Here is a 23,457-nt window from a genome sequence, read left to right as displayed (position 1 = left end):
GAGAATCAACAGCTTTAGTTTCTCCAGTGGCGAACAAAAAGGGTGTTATTTACCTTCGTGTGACAGAGTCGCATAAATTTTGCTTTTGACAAAAAACTTCTTTGTTCAGTTAACTAAATTTACTTTCTCATATTCATACAGGTCGCTGATGTTTATCCTATTAAGTGCCCTAATAGCATTATCTTCAATATTAATACTTCCATTGGCACAAGTGAGTGTCAACACATTGTCTTTGCTGAACTACCCGTCATGGCAAACTTCGTTTTGTACTATGAAACACTAACTCTGAAAAATAATCCAAATTTTTCTATTTTAAATATCTTGCTTTTGATATGGTGACATTAGGATACCATTTTATAGGTAACAATATCGTCTTCATTCATGAGTTCAGTCACCATTGGTCCGCAGCTGGTGGTCTAGCTACTAGCATTGCTGCTTCTGGATCACAGGGTCCTGGGTTTGATTCCCGAGTGGGTCAGGAATTTTCTCTGCCCAGAGACTGGGTGTTTGTGTTGTCTTCATCATTTCATCATCATTCATGAGAGTGGCGAGATTGAGCTGTGTAAAGATCGGGAATTTGTACAGGCGCTGATAACCGTGCAGTTGAGTGCCCCACAAACCGATGAGCATCATCATCATCAGTAGTCACCATTGATTTCTGACAAAAAATTCAAACAGTTGCCTTAATCCTATAGATGCAGTGTAATTTGCTGTACTCGTCTTTCTCACAATTTCTGGAATCTTTAAATTGCTGGTCCACTTATAGAAACTGACACAGATTCATCTTTGTGTTTTGGCTAAGTTAAAAAAAATTCTCCAACTTAGCATACCTTCCACTATTCAATTACTGGCAGAGTATTGCCCCATCATAAACAGTTGGTTCAATATCTTTGTGTGTGTTAAGTGTCAAAGATCACATCCTTAAAAAATCCACAAACACTTTCTGTGACAGTGTCTTGTTTGGCATTGCATTTCCTTACAATTTACAATATGAAGAATGCTGCTAGGATTGATGTTTCTGCTGTCCATCTGTTAATAGCCAACATTGACTGTAATAACATTTGTTGAGATGCCAGTTACAGATTGACAGAGTTTTGAAAACCACCCCAGTTTCCTGGAAATACATAGTTAACAAGGAAACGTCTATTAGGAGACGAAGGTACATATTACACAGAAAATACTTTATATAATCACTTTTTTTACTTTTTTGCAGGGCTGAAGGCAGACAGCATTTTGCCCATGAAAGTATTTTATATGGGAGTATCAGGACTGGTTTAAGGCCCAAGTGACCCAAGCCACTGTTTGGGGAGTGGTGCCACAATGATGAGATTTTCTTATCTGTTCCCTTACCATAGAACTGCCTTTTCTGATTTTATGTTCCTACTAGCTGACAAATCCATCATTGCCCTGGTATTCATTTTACTACTTTTCTATCAGGAACAAAAACAAAGAGAGAACTGTGTTTGTAGTGTATTATTGAAAAAAACTTCATTTCCATGTGTTTGTGAAAACACCTATGGAATTGTTGTTGTTGTTGTTGTTGTTGTGGTCTTCAGTCCTGAGACTGGTTTGATGCAGCTCTCCGTGCTACTCTATCCTGTGCAAGCTGCTTCATCTCCCAGAACTTACCACATTGTACATCCTTCTGAATCTGCTTAGTGTATTCATCTCTTGGTCTCCCTCTATGATTTTTACCCTCCCTGCTGCCCTCCAATGCTAAATTTGTGATCCCCTGATGCCTCAGAACATGTCCTACCAACCGGTCCCTTCTTCTTGTCAAGTTGTGCCACAAACTCCTCTTCTCCCGAATTCTATTCAATACTTCCTCATTAGTTATGTGATCTACCCATCTAATCTTCAGCATTCTTCTGTTGCACCACATTTCGAAAGCTCCTATTCTGTTCTTGTCCAAACTATTTATCGTCTATGTTTCACTTCCATACATGGCTACACTCCATACAAATACTTTCAGAAACAACTTCCTGACACTTAAATCTATACTTGATGTTAACAAATTTCTCTTCCTCAGACACCCTTCCCTTGCCATTGCCAGTCTACATTTTATATCCTCTCTACTTAGACCATCATCAGTTATTTTGCTCCCCAAATAGCAAAACTCCTTTACTACTTTAAGTGTCTCATTTCCTAATCTAATTCCCTCAGCATCACCAGACTTAATTCGACTGCATTCCATTACCCTTGTTTTGCTTTTGTTGATGTTCATCTTATATCCTTGTTTCAAGACACTGTCCATTCCGTTCAACTGCTCTTCCAAGTCCTTTGCTGTCTCTGACAGAATTACAATGTCATTGGCGAACCTGAAATTTTTTTTTTCTTCTCCATGGATTTTAATACCTACTCCGAATTTTTCTTTTGTTTCCTGTACTGCGTGCTCAATATACAGATAGAATAACGTCGGAGAGAGGCTACAACCCTGTCTCCCTCCCTTCCCAACCACTGCTTCCCTTTCATGTCGCTCGACTCTTATAACTGCCATCTGGTTTCTGTACAAATTGTAAATAGTCTTTCGCTCCCTGTATTTTACCCCTGCCACCTTTAGAATTTGAAAGAGAGTATTCCAGTCGACATTGTCAAAAGCTTTCTCTAAGTCTACAAATGCTAGAAACGTAGGTTTGCCTTTCCTTAATCTTCTATGATAAGTCGTAAGGTCATTATTGCCTCACGTGTTCCAACATTTCTACGGAATCTAAACTGATCTTCCCCGAGGTCGGCTTCTACCAGTTCTTCCATTCGTCTGTGAAGAATTCACTTTATTATTTTGCAGCTGTGACTTATTAAACTGATAGTTCGGTAATTTTCACATCTTTCAACACCTGCTTTCTTTGGGATTGGAATTATTATATTCTTCTTGAAGTCTGAGGCTATTTCACCTGTATCTACATCTACATCTACATCTACATCCATACTCTGCAAGCCACCTGACAGTGTGTGGCGGAGGGTACCTTGTGAACCTCTATCGGTTCTCCCTTCTATTCCAGTCTCGTATTGTTCGTGGAAAGAAGGATTGTCGGTATGCCTCTGTGTGGGCTCTAATCTTTCTGATTTTATCCTCATGGTCTCTTCGCGAGATATACGTAGGAGGGAGCAATATACTGCTTGACTCTTCGGTGAAGGTATGTTCTCGAAACTTTGACAAAAGCCCGTACCGAGCTACTGAGCGTCTCTCCTGCAGAGTCTTCCACTGGAGTTTATCTATCATCTCCGTAACGCTTTTGCGATTACTAAATGATCTTGTAACGAAGCGCGCTGCTCTCCGTTGGATCTTCTCTATATCTTCTATCAACCCTATCTGGTACGGATCCCACACTGCTGAGCAGTATTCAAGCAGTGGGTGAACAAGCGTACTGTAACCTACTTCCTTTGTTTTCGGATTGCATTTCCTTAGGATTCTTCCAATGAATCTCAGTCTGGCATCTGCTTTACCGACGATCAACGTTATATGATCATTCCATTTTAAATCACTCCTAATGCGTACTCCCAGATAATCTATGGTGTTAACTGCTTCCAGTTGCTGACCTGCTATTTTGTAGCTAAATGATAAAGGATCTATCTTTCTGTGTATTTGCAGCACATTACACTTGTCTACATTGAGATTCAATTGCCATTCCCTGCACCATGCATCAATTCGCTGCAGATCCTCCTGCATTTCAGTACAATTTTCCATTGTTACAACCTCTCGATACACCACAGCATCATCTGCAAAAAGCCTCAGTGAACTTCCGATGTCATCCACCAGGTCATTTATGTATATTGTGAATAGCAACAGTCCTATGACACTCCCCTGCGGCACACCTGAAATCACTCTTACTTCGGAAGACTTCTCTCCATTGAGAATGACATGCTGTGTCCTGTTATCTAGTAACTCCTCAATCCAATCACACAATTGGTCTGATAGTCCATATGCTCTTACTTTGTTCATTAAACGACTGTGGGGAACTGTATCAAACGCCTTGCGAAGTCAAGAAACACGGCATCTACCTGTGAACCCGTGTCTATGGCCCTCTGAGTCTCGTGGACGAATAGCGCGAGCTGGGTTTCACATGACCGTCTTTTTCGAAACCCATGCTGATTCCTACAGAGTAGATTTCTAGTCTCCAGAAAAGTCATTATACTCGAACACAATACGTGCTCCAAAATTCTACAACTGATCGACGTCAGAGATATAGGTCTATAGTTCTGCACATCTGTTCGACGTCCCTTCTTGAAAATGGGGATGACCTGTGCCCTTTTCCAATCCTTTGGAATGCTACGCTCTTCTAGAGACCTACGGTACACCGCTGCAAGAAGGGGGGCAAGTTCCTTCGCGTACTCTGTGTAAAATTGAACTGGTATCCCATCAGGTCCAGAGGCCTTTCCTCTTTTGAGCGATTTTAATTGTTTCTCTATCCCTCTGTCGTCCATTTCGATATCTACCATTTTGTCATCTGTGCGACAATCTAGAGAAGGAACTACAGTGCAATCTTCCTCTGTGAAACAACTTTGGAAAAAGACATTTAGTATTTCGGCCTTTAGTCTGTCATCCTCTGTTTCAGTACCATTTTGGTCACAGAGTGTCTGGACATTTTGTTTTGATCCACCTACTGCTTTGACATAAGACCAAAATTTCTTAGGATTTTCTGCCAAGTCAGTACATAGAACTTTACTTTCGAATTCATTGAACGCCTCTCGCATAGCCCTCCTCACACTACATTTCGCTTCGCGTAATTTTTGTTTGTCTGCAAGGCTTTGGCTATGTTTATGTTTGCTGTGAAGTTCCCTTTGCTTCCGCAGCAGTTTTCTTCTGCTAGTACCTGTCTTCTACCTTCCAAACTTGACAGAAGCCTACTGCATACCTTGCACGACTAGCACTTGTACTAGTGTACTCGGTTGTTGTACCACGGTGGCTCTTTTCCATCTCTTACGATCTTGCTTGGCACATACTCATCTAACGCATTATGTACGACGGTTTTGAACTTTGTCCACTGATCCTCAACACTATCTGTACTTGAGACAAAACTTTTGTGTTGAGCCAACAGGTACTCTGAAATCTGCTTTTTGTCACTTTTTCTAAACAGAAAAATCTTCCTACCCTTTTTAATATTCCTATTTACGGCTGATATCATCGATGCCGTAACCGCTTTATGATTGCTGATTCCCTGTTCTGCGTTAACTTTTTCAAATAGTTCGGGTCTGTTTGTCACCAGAAGGTCTAATATGTTATCGCCACGAGTCGGTTCTCTGTTTAACTGCTCAAGGTAGTTTTCAGATAAAGCACTTAAAAAAATTTCACTGGATTCTTTGTCCCTGCCACCCATTATGAACATCTGAGTCTCCCAGTCTATATCCGGCAAATTAAAATCTCCACCCAGAACTATAACATGGTGGGGAAATATTTTCCAAATTATGCATCTTGCTCACCAGATGGTAGAGTTTTTGTCAGGACTGGCTCTCCCAAGGCCGTCAGTAGTTCTAATGGAATGTTGTCTATTCCCGGGGCCTTGTTTCGACTCAGGTCTTTCAGTGCTATGTCAAACTCTTCACGCAGTATCGTATCTCCCATTTCATCTTCATCTACATCCTCTTCCATTTCCATAATATTGTCCTCAAGTACATCGCCCTTGTATAGACCCTCTATATACTCCTTCCATCTTTCTGCTTTCCCTTCTTTGCTTAGAACTGGGTTTCCATCTGAGCTCTTGATATTCATACAAGTGGCTCTCTTTTCTCCAAAGGTCTCTTTAATTTTCCTGTAGGCAGTATCTACCTTACCCCTAGTGAGATAAGCCTCTACATGCTTTCATTTGTCCTCTAGCTATCCCTGCTTAGCCATTTTGCATTTCCTGTCGATCTCATTTTTGAGACATTTGTATTCCTTTTTGCCTGCTTCATTTACTGCATTTTTGTATTTTCTCCTTTCATCAATTAAATTCAATATTTCTTCTGTTACCCAAGGATTTCTACTAGCCCTCGTCTTTTTACCTACTTGATCCTCTGCTGCCTTCACTACTTCATCCCTCAGAGATACCCATTCTTCTTCTACTGTATTTCTTTCCCCCATTCCTGTCAATTGTTTCCTTATGCTCTCCCTGAAACTCTGTACAACCTCTGGTTTAGTCAGTTCATCCAGGTCCCATCTCCTTAAATTCCCACCTTTCTACTGCTTCTTCAGTTTTAATCTAGAGTTCATAACCAATAGATTGTGGTCAGAGTCCACATCTGCCCTTGGGAATGTCTTACAATTTAAAACCTGGTTCCTAAATCTCTGTCTTACCATTATATAATCTATCTGATACCTCCTAGTATCTCCAGGATTCTCCCATGTATACAGCTTTCTTTCATGATTCTTGAACCAAGTGTTAGCTATGATTAAGTTATGCTCTGTGCAAAATTCTACCAGACAGCTTCCTCTTTCATTTCTTACCCCCAATCCGTATTCACCTACTATGTTTCCTTCTCTCCCTTTTCCTACTACCGAATTCCAGTCACCCATGACTATTAAATTTTCGTCTCCCTTCACTACCTGAATAATTTCTTTGATCTCATCATACGTTTCATCAATTTCTTCATCATCTGCAGAGCTAGTTGGCATATAAACTTGTACTACTGTAGTAGGCATGGGCTTTGTGTCTGTCTTGGCCACAATAATGCGTTCACTATGCTGTTTGTAGTAGCTTACCCGTACTCCTATTTTTTTATTCATTATTGAACCTATTCCTGCATTACCCCTGTTTGATTTTGTATTTATAACCCTGTATTCACTTGACCAGAAGTCTTGTTCCTCCTGCCACCGAACTTCACTAATTCCCACTATATCTAACTTTAACCTATCCATTTCCCTTTTTAAATTTTCTAACCCACATGCCCGATTAAGGGATCTGACATTCCACACTCCGATCCATAGAACGCCAGTTTTCTTTCTCCTGATAACGACGTCCCCTTGAGTAGTCCCCACCCGGAGATCCGGATAAAGGACTATTTTACCTCCGGAATATTTTACCCAAGAGGACGCCATCATCATTTAACCTACAGTAAAGCTGCATGCCCTCGGGAAAAATTATGGCTGTCGTTTCCCCTTGCTTTCAGCCGTTCGCAGTACCAGCACAGCAAGGCTGTTTTGGTTAGTGTTACAAGGTCAGATCAGTCAATCATCCAGACTGTTGCCCCTCCAACTACTGAAAAGGCTGCTGTCCCTCTTCAGGAACCACACGTTTGTCTGGCCTCTCAACAGATACCCTTCCGTTGTGGTTGCACCCACGGTACGGCCATCTGTATTGTTGAGGCACGCAAGCCTCCCCACCAGTGGCAAGGTCCATGGCTCATGGGGGGGGGGGGGGGGGGGGGGCTGTGGAATTAGGTAACAATTTTTGCATGCTAGAGCAGCTGCTTCTTTTGTCTGCAATGAGATTTTGCAAATGTCTTTGTGGCAATGCCTCTTCATAGCTCTATAGACAGCTATTTTCATCTACAGCCATTTGCACTTTGCAGTTGAAAGTCATCAAAAGCATTGCCAGGTCTCTGGGATTTGCTTAAGTTGAAGTAACTGTCCTAGCAGTAAAGAATAAATGTTGAAACTTCATGCATGATGCAGCATTTTTTTCACACTTCTTAGGGTTTGTGGCGACATGTCTTGAACTATTTGTCATACAATGATATATTTATGTAGATACATTCAGCGCCGTATCTGGATATTGTCTGTGAAATATATTGTGAACAGAGTTAGTAGCAAAGAAGTAATAAATTTAAGTGTCAAGATGATGCGGCAGTTTACCATACATTTCATCGTTTTTGACATCATATCTCCTGAACTATGATAGGTACTTGGTTCTTAACCTTACAGTGATTGTTGCCTAACAGTAAAGGATATGTTTACTGAGTTTGGTTGAAATTGGTCAAATTATTTAGGGGGAGATGTGGAACATAAGAGTTCAAGCATACATACCAGGTGATCAATAAGTCAGCATAAATTTGAAAACTGAATAAATCACGGAATAATGTAGATATAGAGGTACAAATTGACAGACATGCTTGGAATGACATGTGGTTTTATTAGAACCAAAAAAATACAAAAGTTCAAAAACTGTCCGACAGATGGTGCTTCATCTGATCAGAATAGCAATAATTAGCATAACTAAGTAAGAGAAAGTAAAGATGATGATCTTTATAGGAAATGCTCAATATGTCCAGCATCATTCCTCAACAATAGCTGTAGTCAAGGAATAATGTTGTGAACAACACTGTAAAGCATGTCCAGCGTTATGGTGAGGCATTGGCGTCAGATGTTGTCTTTCAGCATCCCTAAAGATGTCGGTCGATCACGATACACTTGCGACTTTAGGTAACACTAAAGCCAATAATCGCACGGACTGACGTCTGGGGACCTGGGAGGCCAAGCATGACGAAAGTGGTGGCCGAGCACACGATCATCACCAAATGATGCGCGCAAGAGATCTTTCACACGTCTATCATTATGGGGTGGAGTGCCATCCTGCATAAACATTGTACGTTCCAGCAGGTGTTTATCAGCCAGGCTGGGGATGCGATTCTGAACATATCGGCGTACCTCTCACCCGTCACAGTAGCAGTTACTGTACAAAACCAGAATCACGCATTTCCTCGAAGAAAAAAGGCCTGATAACGGTAGATGTGGTAAATCCAACCCATACCGTGACTTTCTCATCGTGCAATGGACTTTCCACAACAGTTCTAGGATTTTCGGTAGCCCAAATTCTGCAGTTGTGGGCATTGACAGACCCTCGGAGCATGAAATGAGCTTCGTCGGTCCACAACACGTCACTCAACCAATTGTCAGCTTCTGCCATGTTTTGAAACGCTCACACCGAAAATGCCCTCCGCTTCACTAAATCGCCAGGTAACAGTTGATGAGTCCAATGGATTTTGTACGGATAGCATCGGAGGGCACGCCTAAGTGTATGGAATGCCAGTGTGACGTGTGACTGCACGAGCGCTGACTTCCCCGTGCATAGACGAACCCGCTACAGTCTCCATTTCTTCCTGAACTGTCTCAGCAGCATTATGCCTTGTGCTCGGTCGGCCACTATGCAGTCTATCATGTAAACAACTCGTGGCTTCGAACTTCCAAATCATTCTCGCCACAGCTGCATTTGTCAACGGACCTTTACCCATTCGAATCCCCTTCCTATGGCAATAGGATCGTAACGCTGAACTAGCACATTCTCCATTCTGATAGTACAGCTTCACTAAAAGTGCCTTTTCAGGTAACGTCAACATGCTGCAACTGCTGGCACATCTGATTCTCTCTCTCATTTCATCGCCTTTTATACGCGATTGTCATGTGCAGTCACTGATGCTTTGCTGTGCTTTGCTGTCCAGCGCCATCTGTCGGACATTTTGTGAACTTTATTTTTTATCTTTTTAAATTAATTAATTAATTAATTTTTTTTGTTCTAATAAAACCCCATGTCATTAGAAGCATGTTTGTCAGTTTTTACCTCTCTATCTACATTATTCTGTGGTTTATTACGTTTTCAAATTTATACTGATTTTTTGATCACCCAGTATATCCATTTCTGTAATGTGTAGGTTAGGTTATGTTAAGTTAGGTTTATTAGTTACATGTTCCATAGATCATTTTTAAATGATAGACTCTAATGTTGTGGAACAAGTCATTTTACATTCATATTGCAAATTAATGTGTACATATGGTTACATTCTGAACATTTGTAAGTTTTTCTTTCAAAAAGGAAAAAGGTATACAGATATACATTAGTAATTCCTAACCAAAACAATAAATTCTTCTATGGAATAGAAGGAGTTGTCAAGGAAAACTTTCTCAGTTTGTTCAAATTTTACTTGGCTATCAGTCAGACATTTTACATGACTGGGTAAGTAATCGAAAAATGTTTTCCAGCATTTTGCACCCCCCTTTGTGCTAAAGACAACATTAATGTGGAGTAATGAATGTCATTCTTCCTTCTGGTATTGTAATTAATATCATTGTTCCTTTTGAACTGTAGTGGATTATTTACAACAAATTTCATGAGGGAATAAATATACTGCAAAGCAGTAGTCAGAATGCCCAACTCCTTAAACAGATTTCTACAAGTTTGTCCCAGGCGAGCACCACATATTATCCTTATAGCACATTTTTGCACATTGAAGACTTACTTTCTTGAAGATGAGTTACCCCGGAACATTATTACATGTGGCATTACTGGATGAAAATATATCGAATTACTGATTTGTTCCTCCCCATGATTTGCGATGATTCTAAGTTCAAATGTTGTTTTATTAATTCCAAAATGTTATTTTTCCAATTTAAATTCTCATCAATATGGACACACAAGAATTTTGAAGTTTCTACCATATTTATTATTTCCTTGCCATCTGCTACATTTATTATTGGTGTAATCCCCTAGATGTGCAGAACTGAATATGTTGCATATTATTAAAATTGAGGATGAGACCGTTCACAGAAAACCAGTCAATGATACTTTTAAGAACTCTGTTTACCATTTCTTCTGTTTCTGTGTGTATGCTTTGATTGATTACAATACTAGTGTCATCTGCAAAAAAAAATTAATTCTGCTTATTGTATGCTAGATGGAAGATCGTTTACATATATGGAGATCAATAGTGGATCTAAGATTGAGCCTTGTGGACCCCCATACATGATTTCTCCCCAGTCAGAGTTATGTGCCCAGACTGTGTTGGTTGAATTACTAAGCCGTACTTTACATGATGTTTCATATGCTTTTTGCCTAGGTATGTGATGCTCTATTTTTTTCCACATAATGTAGGATGTTTATTACTTAGTTATACAAAAGAAACCTTTAACTGTGAAAAGGGTAAATAACTTACAGAAATGTTCAATTTGGCTACCTTTTGTAACATGACAAATGTCCCATCTGTAATCAGTTTCCTGCCAAACCCTATGAAGCAAGTCTTGATGTAATGTGGTGACTGATTGTGTTAGTTGTTGTTCCAACTCGTTGGCATTTCTCAGAAGCAGAGGACCGAACACTCTGTCTTCAGCATAACCCCATATGCAGCAGGCCATTGAGGTTAAATCAGTCCAAGCTGACACATTCCTAAAGAGATAATCGACAGCTTCGTGATGATAATATGGTGGTGTGCCAACTTGCTAGAAAAGAAATTATGTGCCCATATCCTACTGTAATCGAGGCGTTATATAATGTTCAAGCGTGTCCACATATTATAGGCCAGCTAAAGTTGATTTGGCAAAAGGGAAAGGACTACAAATCTTGTTGCAGCTCACAGTGAAGAAAAAAAAAGTGCTGTAGGGTGATTCCTGTAGATGTTCAATTATGTGGCATAGTTTCTGCTTTCCCAATACCTGAACATTATGCCAATTCACTTCACCACAGGTATGGAAGGTAACTTCATTGCTGAATATAATTTTATTAATATAATCACCTTCAGTCTGAATCTGTTAAACATTTCTACACAAAACTCACCCCATTTTTCTTTATCATTTTCTGTTAAAGCTTGCAACAATTCCAGTTTATAGGGTTTAAATGACACATGTTTCTGTAATATCTTCCGTGCTGTAACACTAGGCATATTCAGTTCCAAGCTGGCATGTATCATTGATTTACCTGGACTACTAATGTAAGATTGCTGAACTTGTTCAGTTGCCATGTCAGAGACTGCTGGTAGACTGTGATCCAGCATCCTATGTAATACATAGCCAGTTTTGGTGAAACTGTTGTACCTCTTAATAAAGGTTTGTGTTTTAGGCAGTGCCATATGATCATATGATATTTAGTCCTGAATTGTCTCTGAATTGTGGTAGTGGATTTGGATTCATGAAACCATAAACACCACCACACACACTATGCACCATTCTATGATTCCATGATGACCTCAAACTTCCTGGCAGAAACTGTGTGCTGGACCGAGGCTCAAACTCGGGACATTTGCCTTTCGCGGGCAAGTGCTTGGATAGCTCAGATGGTAGAGCACTTGCTCGTGAAAGGCAAAGGTCCCGAGTTCGAGTCTCGGTCCGGCACACAGTTTTAATCTGCCAGGAAGTTTCATATCGGCGCACACCCTGCTGTAGAGTGAAAATTTCATTCTAGATCCATGATGACTGTTGGAATAACTCATTCACACATGCCACTTAGTGGGAACATTGGTTCAAATGGCTCTGAGCACTATGGGACTTAACATCTATGGTCATCAGTCCCCTAGAACTTAGAACTACTTAAACCTAACTAACCTAAGGACATCACACAACACCCAGTCATCACGAGGCAGAGAAAATCCCTGACCCCGCCGGGAATCGAACCCGGGAACCCGGGCACGGGAAGCGAGAACGCTACCGCACGACCACGAGCTGCGGACTGAGAACATTGGGAACTGTTGTGTTAAGCAGGAATAAAACTTAGACATACTACATTCAATGCTGTATCAAGTATTTGTGTAAGTTATTTGCTCTTTTCACAGTTAACGGTTACTTTTGCATAACTAATTTACATACCCTTTGTCTTCTTGACTACACATGTCAAGATTGTATGGTATTTCTTATAATGCAGTTTCACTGGTAGGATTGTACTAGCCATCTGTTCCATATATAGATACCAGATTTTGGTACATGAGATTCTAATCACAATTGTTAATAACTGTTTCCCTCTAATTGGAATCAGTTCGAATTATTAGATACTGAATGTTCCTAAACTGTGATTTTTCTCTTGTCAGACATTACATGACATATTTATTGGTCACTTTCAGTCTTTTCTTTGCCTTCAGCATTCATGAGTTTCAAATAATTATAAGTGTCCTGCACATGCAGTTCTTACCAAAACAAAAAGTTATTGGAATTATATGCATCATCCTGAATGATTTAGCTGAAGTGGTGTTTTGATATTCATGTGAACTTTGCCAGACAATATTTCTTATTTAACTCCTCCAGATAGACCTGGGACAGAATGAAACAAGCATCATGTAAGTTTCTGAATCAATGTGTCTTTTTGTTTGTCATCAGTGATCTCCTGAAGCAGAAAGACGATTGACTTGTAATTGAAAGGAGCTGATTTAGTTTCTGAGCTATTTCAATAACTTACTTGTGGTGATTTCTTAATAAAGTTACGGATAACTGGAAAAAGCAGTCATGTAAAAACTCCATCTCTGATGTCAACTTGACTGGATATTAGCATTAAAATTTGGGCAGCAAATCTGCTTGCTTCATAATCAATAACTTTCCCAAAAGTATGAAAGTTGTGTTGTTTACTTGGCAGCATACTGAATACACATTTCTATTGGATTTATATTTCCACATAAAATTAAACATTGAAATCAGTGAAGGTAATCACTTAGTGTAAAGAAGCATTGTTGAGTGTGAGATATGCACTAGCAGAGACTAGGTCCCAAGGGACAGCAGGACTAAAATATGTGTTTTAGAAACAATTACTTCCTGTGTAGAAGTCACAGTTTGGCAGTGGCCAAGGATGAGGTTGACCACTCATTGGCAGACCATGCTGCTAAACAAAATGTGGCATATTTCAGTGATTTCCTCATAATTCATGCCCTCTTGAACCAGCATCTCCTGCTTATTGTGAACTGACACCTTAAATAAATTCAGCATGCCTCCAGGTCTGACTTAAACTTCCATTATTTCCAAACAGTACAACCACTGTTTTTCACGTGGGACATGTAGGAATAACACAACTTGTGGAAAGTATTTGGCGAAGGAGGAGATAAGTGACGCAGTTTCATATGCTGGGAGTTCGTATAAAGGACTTTCTAATACTGAGTCAACATATCTCATGACATTATCAATAACCCAGTTCCTAACTCTGAACTGATTTTTCCATGGATTAGTTAGGTTATTGCCAATTAGTGCCAGAAAGTTTTCAGAATAATTCCCTCTATTGATTTTTTTTTTTTTTTTTTTTTTTTTTTTTTTTTTTTCAGTGGGACTTCAAAACAACAGACTCTCTCTAATGTAGAGTCAATGTATCTCATGACTTTGACTGTAATCTCCAGAGATATTTGAGAGAGTCAGTGACAGGAATATTTGGAGAACCTAAATAATTTACCGCCATTCTCTATTAATATAGTGACAGTGCAGTTATATTTAAATACTTGTCATTTCGTGTGTGAAATGTGGCCAGAATTGTTTAGACATTTATATAAATCATTGAAGTACAATCAGTAAGAAGGTTTCCAAAGATAACATTGCTTTTCCATTGTCAGCGTTCTAAATGAAGTCCAAACTGGTATATTTTCATTAGACGTGTATGCCCCCTTATTGCTATGAATAATACAGTTGATTTTCTGTATTTTAGGTGTTATTGATCGAGTCTGCTTTTTCTATTGCTACTCTCAATGATTATATTTTATTTACAGCTGAATGATGGTTTCAAAGAAATAGAGACATTGTCGTTGTTTGCTAAGTGTATAAATCAAACAATTGAAGATCTACCCCATGAAGCAAGACAAATACATCGTCTTTGCAAAGGTATGTTTCAAAAATGCATGAATTTTCTCAAACTCTTGATTTTACATTTACGTTTTCATGTTTAATTTACACTATTTCCTGTTTTCCAAACTCAGTTTATACTGATAAAATATAGGACAGGAACAGTTTTACTGACTCTGGAAAATTGTTTAATTTTTGTGAGATAATGGTCACCAAAGTAGTTGGTTATTTTCCTACTCCATGAATGATGTTTCCAATATCATGCATTTATGTGAACAATGTGAAAGAGTTATAAAAATTGTAACATATATTTAATGTGGAGAATATTAGATGAAAGCATTTTTTGTTATTTACTTTTAAAGATCCTGTATTTCTCAAACTTAGTTTGCATCAACTTCTGTGCATTTCTCATTATACTTCTTCACTTCTGACTCTAGAATAGAGAATCTCCAGGCTTGAGTTTAGATTTTACAATGTTGTTTGCATGTCTCTTACATTACTACCATGTTTCAAAAGTATCAGTTTTGTGTGTTTTTGTTTTTTGAGATTTCATTTTTCACCATTTTTAAATTTTTTTGAATAATGGTGAATATATCATGCTTTTAATCCACTATTGGAAAGAAGAAATCTAATATATGAAATGGGAAATATTTGAAAAGGAAGGGGGGGGGGGGGGGTTGTTTAGAGATGAAACATTCTTTTTTTCCTTTCTTATCTGTTTGAATATATTGTTTATCAAATTTTACTTTTCACAGGCATTCCCATGTTGGTGGCTCTTATTGGTGCCAATCTAGAAGAGCACAGTGAAGATGCGCGTTCTAACAAAGGAAGATGGAATAACTTCATAACAATGCTTAAATCAAAACACTACAGGTGAGAAATATTGAAATAAATATTTTATACTTGAAAAATTGGCTAATTTGCCAATGGCCCTTCATGACTCATTATTTTATCAATAGGAAAGTAGATAGAGAGATCACTGTAAACAAATGTTGCACATAAAAAAACATAACAAATTATCAGCTTTGCCATTTGGATTAGCCCATTCATTAGCATGGTAACAATTATTTTTGTTTTGTGTTTTGATGTTAACATTTTGATATCCCAGATTAAGCATATACAAAAGCTGTAGAGATTGGACTTGCTTTAATTTTCCACAACATTCTGAAAGATAACGATGTGGGCTCTCAGAAGAGATCAAAGTCATATTCATTGTAGATTATACCATATGGGCATGTACTGAGTTTCCCCATAATAAAAGATCTAGTCACATGATGTTCAATGTCAACATGCAATAACCACTTACAGACGGCAGGTGTCAGCACTAGTAGTGGAGGATATATAAAGCATGTCTGGGAGAAATGGAAAAAAGTGCAGTCATTGACATAATGAAGAAACAGACCGATGTATCTGACATCGAAAAGGGCATGATCATTGTCTCTTGAGCCAAGGGTGGAAGCGTTTCTGAAACAGCTAACTTTGTAAGCTGTTCGTGTGCCACCATGCTCAAAGTATACCGCAAAATGGCATTATTCAAAACCGCACCGAGGCAACTGTGGTGCACCACGAACCATAGATGACGGGAGTGAACGACGGCTGTGGAGATGTGTATGGGTGAATAGAGATGCAACTTTTGAGCAACTGATCACCCAATTGAACCAAAGGGCTACCAACAGTGTCTCCTCAATGACTATTCAGCAAACATTGCTGTGTATGGCCCTCAATACCAAGCTCCTGATTCATGCACCCATGCTGACTGCTGTTCAGTGGCAACGAAGGCAAGAATTTGCACACCTGAACTGCAGCTGAATCTATACCAGGTCAGATTAAAGGAAGACATCAGAACAATGCAGAGGCAGGCTGCTAGATTATTTGTTACTGGTAGGTTTGAACAGCATGTATTTATTGTGGAGATGCTTTGGGAAATCAAATGGGAATCCGTGGAGGGAATGTGACATTCTTTTCAAGGAACACTATTGAGAAAATTTAGCTAACTGCCATTTGAAGCTGACTGCAGAAAGTTTCTGTTGCCTCTAACATGCATTCTGCGTAAGGACCATGAAGGTAAGATACGAGAAATTAGTGAGTGGAACAAGAAAGGAAATGACTAGTAGTAATTTGGGATACCCTGTGCCTCGCACTGTAAGGTGTGTTTTGGAGTATTGATGTAGATGTCAGTGTCCACTGAGTGGTGAAAGGTGGCCTTTTCAAATGAACACATTTTATGCTCCCTGGGACAGACTGCTGTTGGTGTGTACAGTGTGAAATGTCTGAAAGCAAACATCATGCAATCAGGAGGGAGTGTTATGGTTTGGGGAATGCTTTTGTGGCATTCCCTGGGTGATGTCATTCGGAAAGGCACAATGGATCAACACTAGTAGTGTCTATCCTTGGGGACCACATCCACACCTACATGCAGTTTATTTTTTTCCGACACGATTGCAGCTACCAGCAGGACAATGCAATCTGTCATTTAGCTAGCAGTTTATGTGCATGTTCAAAGAGCACCAGAATCAGTTTGTTACACTCCCCTGGCCACCAAACTCCATGGACTTAAACCTAATCGATAATCTGTCGGACCATCTTGATTGGGCTGTTCGTATCAATGAATCTTCAACCGAGAAACCTAGCACAGCTGGCCATGGCACTGGAGTTGGCATGGTTCTACATCAATGTTGTTACCTTGCAGAAACTCATTGTCTCTTCCTCCACGTCTCGCAGTGGTCCACACTGCAAAAGGTGGTTCTTCTGGCTTTTGACAAGTGGTCCCATTAATGTGACTGGACTGTGTAATATACCATATGAAAACTTGGGATGAAAGTGTACAAAGTGAATAAATTTGTTAGTATCACTAGTTCTGACTATGGACAACAGTCTAATTACAAAGGTAACTACATTAGCTTCTGCTGTAGTCTGTGGGTAATATGTGCTTTCTGCAAGTGCTTTCCAACTATCCTTAGTCTCAGAAATCTGGTTCTTCATTAACTGTACCACAGTTGTAGGAGAGCAGGATGCCAGTGTTTTGTACACTGGATATATATATTTATTTAATGCAGTTGAGCATCTAGAGATGCATCTGTATGTCACATGTGTTGCTCTATTATCTAATTTCTGCCCTGAAACTGCCACAATTATGTTTGCATCATATGCAAACAAAATAGCTTTATAATTTTTATTTTGGCCGGAGCCACAATCATGGTAAATTTTTTGAATGATGTTGCTGCCATTTGACTGTTATATTTTTTATTTTATTGTTATACAATCCAAATTTCGGCTTTGGGCCATTTCTGAGAACAAAAACTTATATTTACTTTAAAAGACATGAGACTGGTATGAAATACAATTCCTTGTCAGAAAAGCATGTTTGGTCATATAGTGCAGATGTCTCATTAGTAAAAGTGAGAACATTTCTAAAACACCTAAATAAGTTGTAAAATTTCTTCATGGACTCTATAGCACTGCTGTTGTATGAAACTGCTAACCGATAAACAGGTATGTGCCACACTGTTGTGTCTGGACAACTACTTTTCAACTGACACCAGTGGCGGAAGACCCCAATTATGTAGCAGCTATCAATAAACAACAGTTACAAAACCTACCGTACCACAGATATCAAGGTATGTTTTATACAGCTTTGAAATCAACACAGCACAGCTACATTATACGACCATTATCATTTCTCCCTATAAAGTATTTTGGTTTATAACACTGCGCATTGTATGTGCCACGATTTACATATACTCATAAAATGCTTTATCCTTCTTTAAAATAGCTCACATGCATATAATGGCAATGTTTGGAGATATGGTGTTAGCCTATATACAGTAGAATTTAGATATGCATAAATATTGTAATGGGCATACAGCTCTTATCATAACAGATACTTCTCATTATGACTTAGGCCAGTATCTGTAAATCATCTGTCAATTAAATTGTTGTAACCTACACCCAGGATTATGTTTTACACAAAACCCAATCTGTGATTATGGCCAGGTTGAACAATATAATATCCCAACCCACATAACATACAGTACATGTTCCAGTTGTGTATTAAGCATCAGTTGTTCCCCCTCTCCATGTCTAGCACCCCCCCCCCCCCTTTTCCCACCCCTCTTCCTCCCTTTTCATGTCGATTATACTGTTTAACAGTGTGGGTAGTTTCATCTGTTGCAGGGTACGTAGATATTATGAATAATTACAAAGCTTCCACTTATAATTAAATTCTAGTACTGGTTGTAACAACATGTTACAGATTATTTTAACTGGTATAGATATACTCTGTATAGCTCTGTAGTATCTGGGTTTTCTGCATATGTCAAACATGTCAGTAAGCACAAACCCTGCTTGTAATTTACTGTCACACTGGTAATGTAAGTACAAACAGTATAAAGGTTGCATAAATCTAAATTAATGATATGTTGAGAACAGAAACTGAACGTGTCCGTAAAAGCTGTTTGCTGTCACATGTGTAGTCCATTTCACTTGTGGTTTTCATCATGCAACCTTGTGAAATTATCTTACGATGTTTCAAAAAAGCATTAGAGTGAAACCTATATTTTACGTTTTGGCAGTCCAGACTTAAAAGTCACAAATTTGAGGTAACTGCAGAATTTGGGGAAATGTTAAAACCTCCCAAAATATGAGCAAAAACACATGTAACTGGCATTTATGTTTAAAAAATCGCCTTCCTCTACAATACTTTGCGTAAAATCTGTCTAAGTGAAGCAAATTAAATGTACAATACAATATTTACACAATAATTTGTGGTAATGAATTTAATCAGTTCTTAAAAAGTCACAGATGTGCAACAGAAAGTAATAACCCCTCAAAAACTTGAAATTGGTATGCACGTACAGGGTAATCAAGCTGTTTTCTGACATGCTATGACCGTAAATTATACGTTCAAAATATGCATTTTTGAGAGATCATCCTTTGTATGCACCCAGAAAAAAGCAAAAGTTGATGAACATGTTGAATTAAACCAAAAACATCACAACAGCTAAGTGGTTAAACCATTAACATAAAATGTAGACATCTGCCTAATGGCATACTTTGTCATCAACACTTTTATTGTTTAATGCTTTTCTTATGAGTTGCACTTTATATGCTTAACTCCGTTAAAGTGTTATTTTGGGCTTGATGAGAGAAACAGACATGTGAAAAAATGAGTTTACTTTCCCAATTGATGTTACAAGCTTATTATTGGCTCGGTGAATTTCTGGACACTGTGTAAAATGTAAATTTGAAAGAAAGCTCAGGTGCTACAGTTTTGCTTCTTGCCCTCGATCACTGCTGCCGGTCTTCATGATCTGAAATGTGTAGTGCGAATTATATACATCAGTAGTGTATGTAGTTGTTGCAACTGTATCATGTCAGATTTGAACACGAAAGTCTTTAAAATGTGCTATTGCAAAATCCTCATTCTATTTCCATGTGAAACCTGTCTCATAGCACATCATCTGTATGAAAAGTATATTTTCAGCACTTCACAAAATGCTTTTACCCCTACCAGCACTCCCGTCGCTGAAAACCCACTCCCTCTCTCCACACATCCAGTAGGCAAGCACATTATACTTGTGTTAGTGTGGTGTGGTGGCTCCACTGGATATTGGGTGACTTAACAAGTTGCCAGCTATAAGAGTTTACTAGTTGGAAATGGGCGATGTGTCCTTGATTATGACCGAGCATATTCTTTGAGACTCAGTGTTTGAATTTAAAAGTTTAATGATTGATATTGTTGCTGAATACAGTACATCAGAGGTACATGCAAAGAGATGAGACTAAGTTATAATTGGCACAAGAGAAGGTGGTGGCTGGGTCCCTGCATCACATGTTGGCTCAGTCTGGAATACTTTGCATCGACTGTCTTGTTTTCTCATTACCACTACAACCTAGCAGTAGTTGTATCATAATTGCACAGTGAAGCTAAATGTTGCAAGTTGTGTGGGCAAAACTGAGTGTGGATTACATCAGCATTTCCTTTCTCACATCTCCCCCCTCCACAATGGCCTAAAACATTCCCTTAACTCTACCACCACCCATAGTGCGAACCATCTGCCTTTTGTGCCACTTATAACTCATTCAGTCACATCAAATGTTGATAGGAAGAAAACGGGACAAAGTCAAGTGAGATGTTGAGTAAGAACTTAGAATCAAGGTAAACCTTACTAGGAATAAATATAAAATTGGGGAATTTTTAGCAATTATTCTATGTGCTTTTCATGGGGGCTAAGAATTTATGGTGTAGAATCATGAAAAACTTAAAACTGGAGAATGTAAAATTGAAGTTCCACTGTAGTAACTTGGACTGTGTACTTTTAAATGGTGCCCTATTTGCAGTGACTTGACGTGGGTATTTCTTGTCTCTTAATAAGAAACTGTTTTCAAATTGTTTTAAAATGTTATAAAAAAGATCTTATAAAAAAGATCTTACAAATGTAGAGTACTATCACCATTGTATATAATATACAAGCTTGGAAAACATTTATGTATTAGGAGTTTGCTGCCATCTGGTGGTACTCCATAACACAATGCAGTCCTTGTATACGAAATGTATTTTAATATCAACTTCTGAATATATCACATGTAAAGTTTTATCATTTGCTGTATCATGTGACACTAATGCGTTTGCTCCAGCTAGGTATGTGCACCTCTGATACGTATTATTGTAGTTTTGACATTGAATGTTACATAATAATTTTTATTTATGTTATGGTCTACATCTACATTGATACTCCACAATCTACCTTATGGTACATGGCAGAGGGTACTCTTACCACTACTAGTCATTTCCTTTTCTGTGCCACTTGAAAATATAATGAGGGAAAAACGACTGTGTATATGCCTCTGTACGAGCCCTAATTTCTCGTATCTTGTATGCGTGATCCTTTCATGTAATGTATATTAGAGCCAATAACTGTTCTTCAGTTGGCTTCAAATGCTGGTTCTTTAAATTTTCTCAGTTGTGTTCCTTGAAAAGAATGTTGCCTTCCCTTCAGGTATTCCCATTTGAGTTTCTGAATCATCTCTGTAACTCCTGTGTGTTGTTTGAACCTACCAGTAAGAAATCTAGCATCCTACCTGTGAATTGCTTCCATATCTTCCTTTAATCTGACCTGGTACAGATCCCAAGCACTTGAGCAATTCTCAAGAATAAGTCACACTAGCATCCTATATGCTGTCTCCTTTACGGATTAACCACACTTTCCCAGAATTCTCCCAGTTAACCGAAGTCGATCATTCACCTTTTCTGCTACAATCCTCATATGCTTGTTCCATTTCATATTGCTTTGCAGCGTTACACCCAGACATTTCAACAATGTAACTGTGTCAAGCAGGTCACTACTAATGCTGTATACAAACATTACGGGGCTTTTTTCCTGCTCATCCACATTAACTTACATTTTTCTACATTTAGAGCTATCTGCCATTCATCACACTCCTGACGATACCCTTGTCTCTGATAAACATTCGCCGTCAAGGACAACATACTGGGTTCTATAACTTGAGAAGTTTTCGAGCTTCTCACATATCACATACCTTTAAGGCCATTCGCAGATGATGCAGTTGTTTATACCAAAGTAGCAATGCCAGAAGATAGTAAGAATTTGCAGAATGACCTGCAGAGAACTGATGAATGGTGCAGACTCTGGCAGTTGACCCTGAATATAAATAAATATAACATATTGCGCAGACATAGGAAAATAAACCCACTACTGTACAGCTACACTATTGATGACAAACAGTTGGAGACAGTGTCTGCTGTAAGATATCTAGGCTTAACTATCCAGAACGACCTTAAGTGGAATGACCATGTAAAAAAGAAAGTGGGAAAAGCAGACATAAGACTCAGAGATTCATTGGAAGAATCTTAAGGAAATGTAACTCATCCATGAAAGAAGTAGCTTATAGGCCACTTGTTCACCCAATTCTTGAGTATTGTTCATCTATCTGGGATCCCTATCAGGTAGGACTGATTGAGGAGATAGGGAAGATCCAATGAAGAGTGGCGCGTTTTGTCACGGGATCGTTTAGCCGGGAAGATAGTGTTACAGAGGTACGAAACAAACTCCACTGACAGACGTCGCAAGAGAGACATTGTGTATCACGAAGAAATTTACTACTGGAATTTCATGACAGCACTTTTCAGGAGGAGCCAGACAACATATTACTTCCCCCCACATACATCTCGCATATTGATCATGAGGGGAAAATTCGAAAAATTAGAGCCAGTACAGAGGCTTACTGACAATCATTCTTACCACGCACTATTCGTGAGTGGAACAGGGTGGGTGGGATCAGATAGTGGTACCAAAAGTACTGTCCGCCACGCACCAATAGGTGGCTTGTGGCTTGCGGAGTATGATGTAGATCTGTGAATCTATTCCACATGCTTGTACCTTTTTAGCAGCTTGGAATAGGACGTCATGTCAAATGCTTTCTGGAAATCTAGAAATATGGAATTTGCCTATTGTCCTTCATATCATTTGAAAAAAAAGGGGGCAATCTGAGCTTCGTACATACGATGTTTTCTAAAACTATGATTCATGGACTAAAGCTTCTCAGTCTCAAGAAAATTTGTTGTATTCAAACTGAGAATATGTTCAAGGATTCTGCAGCAAACTAATGTTGGGAATATTGGTCGGTAATTTTGTGAGCCTGTTCTTTTGCCCTTCTCATACACAGGAGTCACCTGTGCTTTTTTCCAATTGCTTGGGACTCTGCACTGGATAAGAGATTCATGATAAATGCAAGCTAAGTGGGCGGGCAATGCCAAAAGTACTCTTTGAAAAACCAAACTGGGGTTCCATTCGGACTTGCTGACTTAGATGCTTTCAACTAATTCAGTTGTTTCTCTAGGCCAGGGTCATCCATACAGGAGACTGTTCGATGGTCAGATAACAGTATGTATGATTATCCAGCATGAATTATTTCTTGAATGTGAAATTTAAGACTTCGGCTTTCATTTTGGTATCTTCAACTGCTACACCAGGCTGGTCAACAAGTGACGATGGAAGCCCTAGACCCACTTAGCA

At 38.9% G+C, this 23,457-nt stretch overlaps 1 protein-coding gene across 1 annotated transcript in view; it reads left to right on the top strand.

Annotated features, from left to right (window-relative positions):
• LOC126185151 (apoptotic protease-activating factor 1) overlaps positions 1 to 23,457 on the top strand; it is a 277,026-nt gene that overhangs the window by 64,896 nt on the left and 188,673 nt on the right. Inside the window, exons 5-6 of the mRNA XM_049927997.1 lie at positions 14,350 to 14,461; positions 15,178 to 15,295. Of these exons, the coding sequence (XP_049783954.1) occupies positions 14,350 to 14,461; positions 15,178 to 15,295 (230 nt within the window). The remainder of the gene's footprint in view (positions 1 to 14,349; positions 14,462 to 15,177; positions 15,296 to 23,457) is intronic.

This window comes from Schistocerca cancellata, chromosome 4, assembly GCF_023864275.1.
Source record: "Schistocerca cancellata isolate TAMUIC-IGC-003103 chromosome 4, iqSchCanc2.1, whole genome shotgun sequence".
Classification (NCBI taxonomy): domain Eukaryota; kingdom Metazoa; phylum Arthropoda; class Insecta; order Orthoptera; family Acrididae; genus Schistocerca; species Schistocerca cancellata.
Note: the sequence above shows the minus strand (reverse complement) of the source record. Positions and strands in the feature narration are given on the sequence as shown.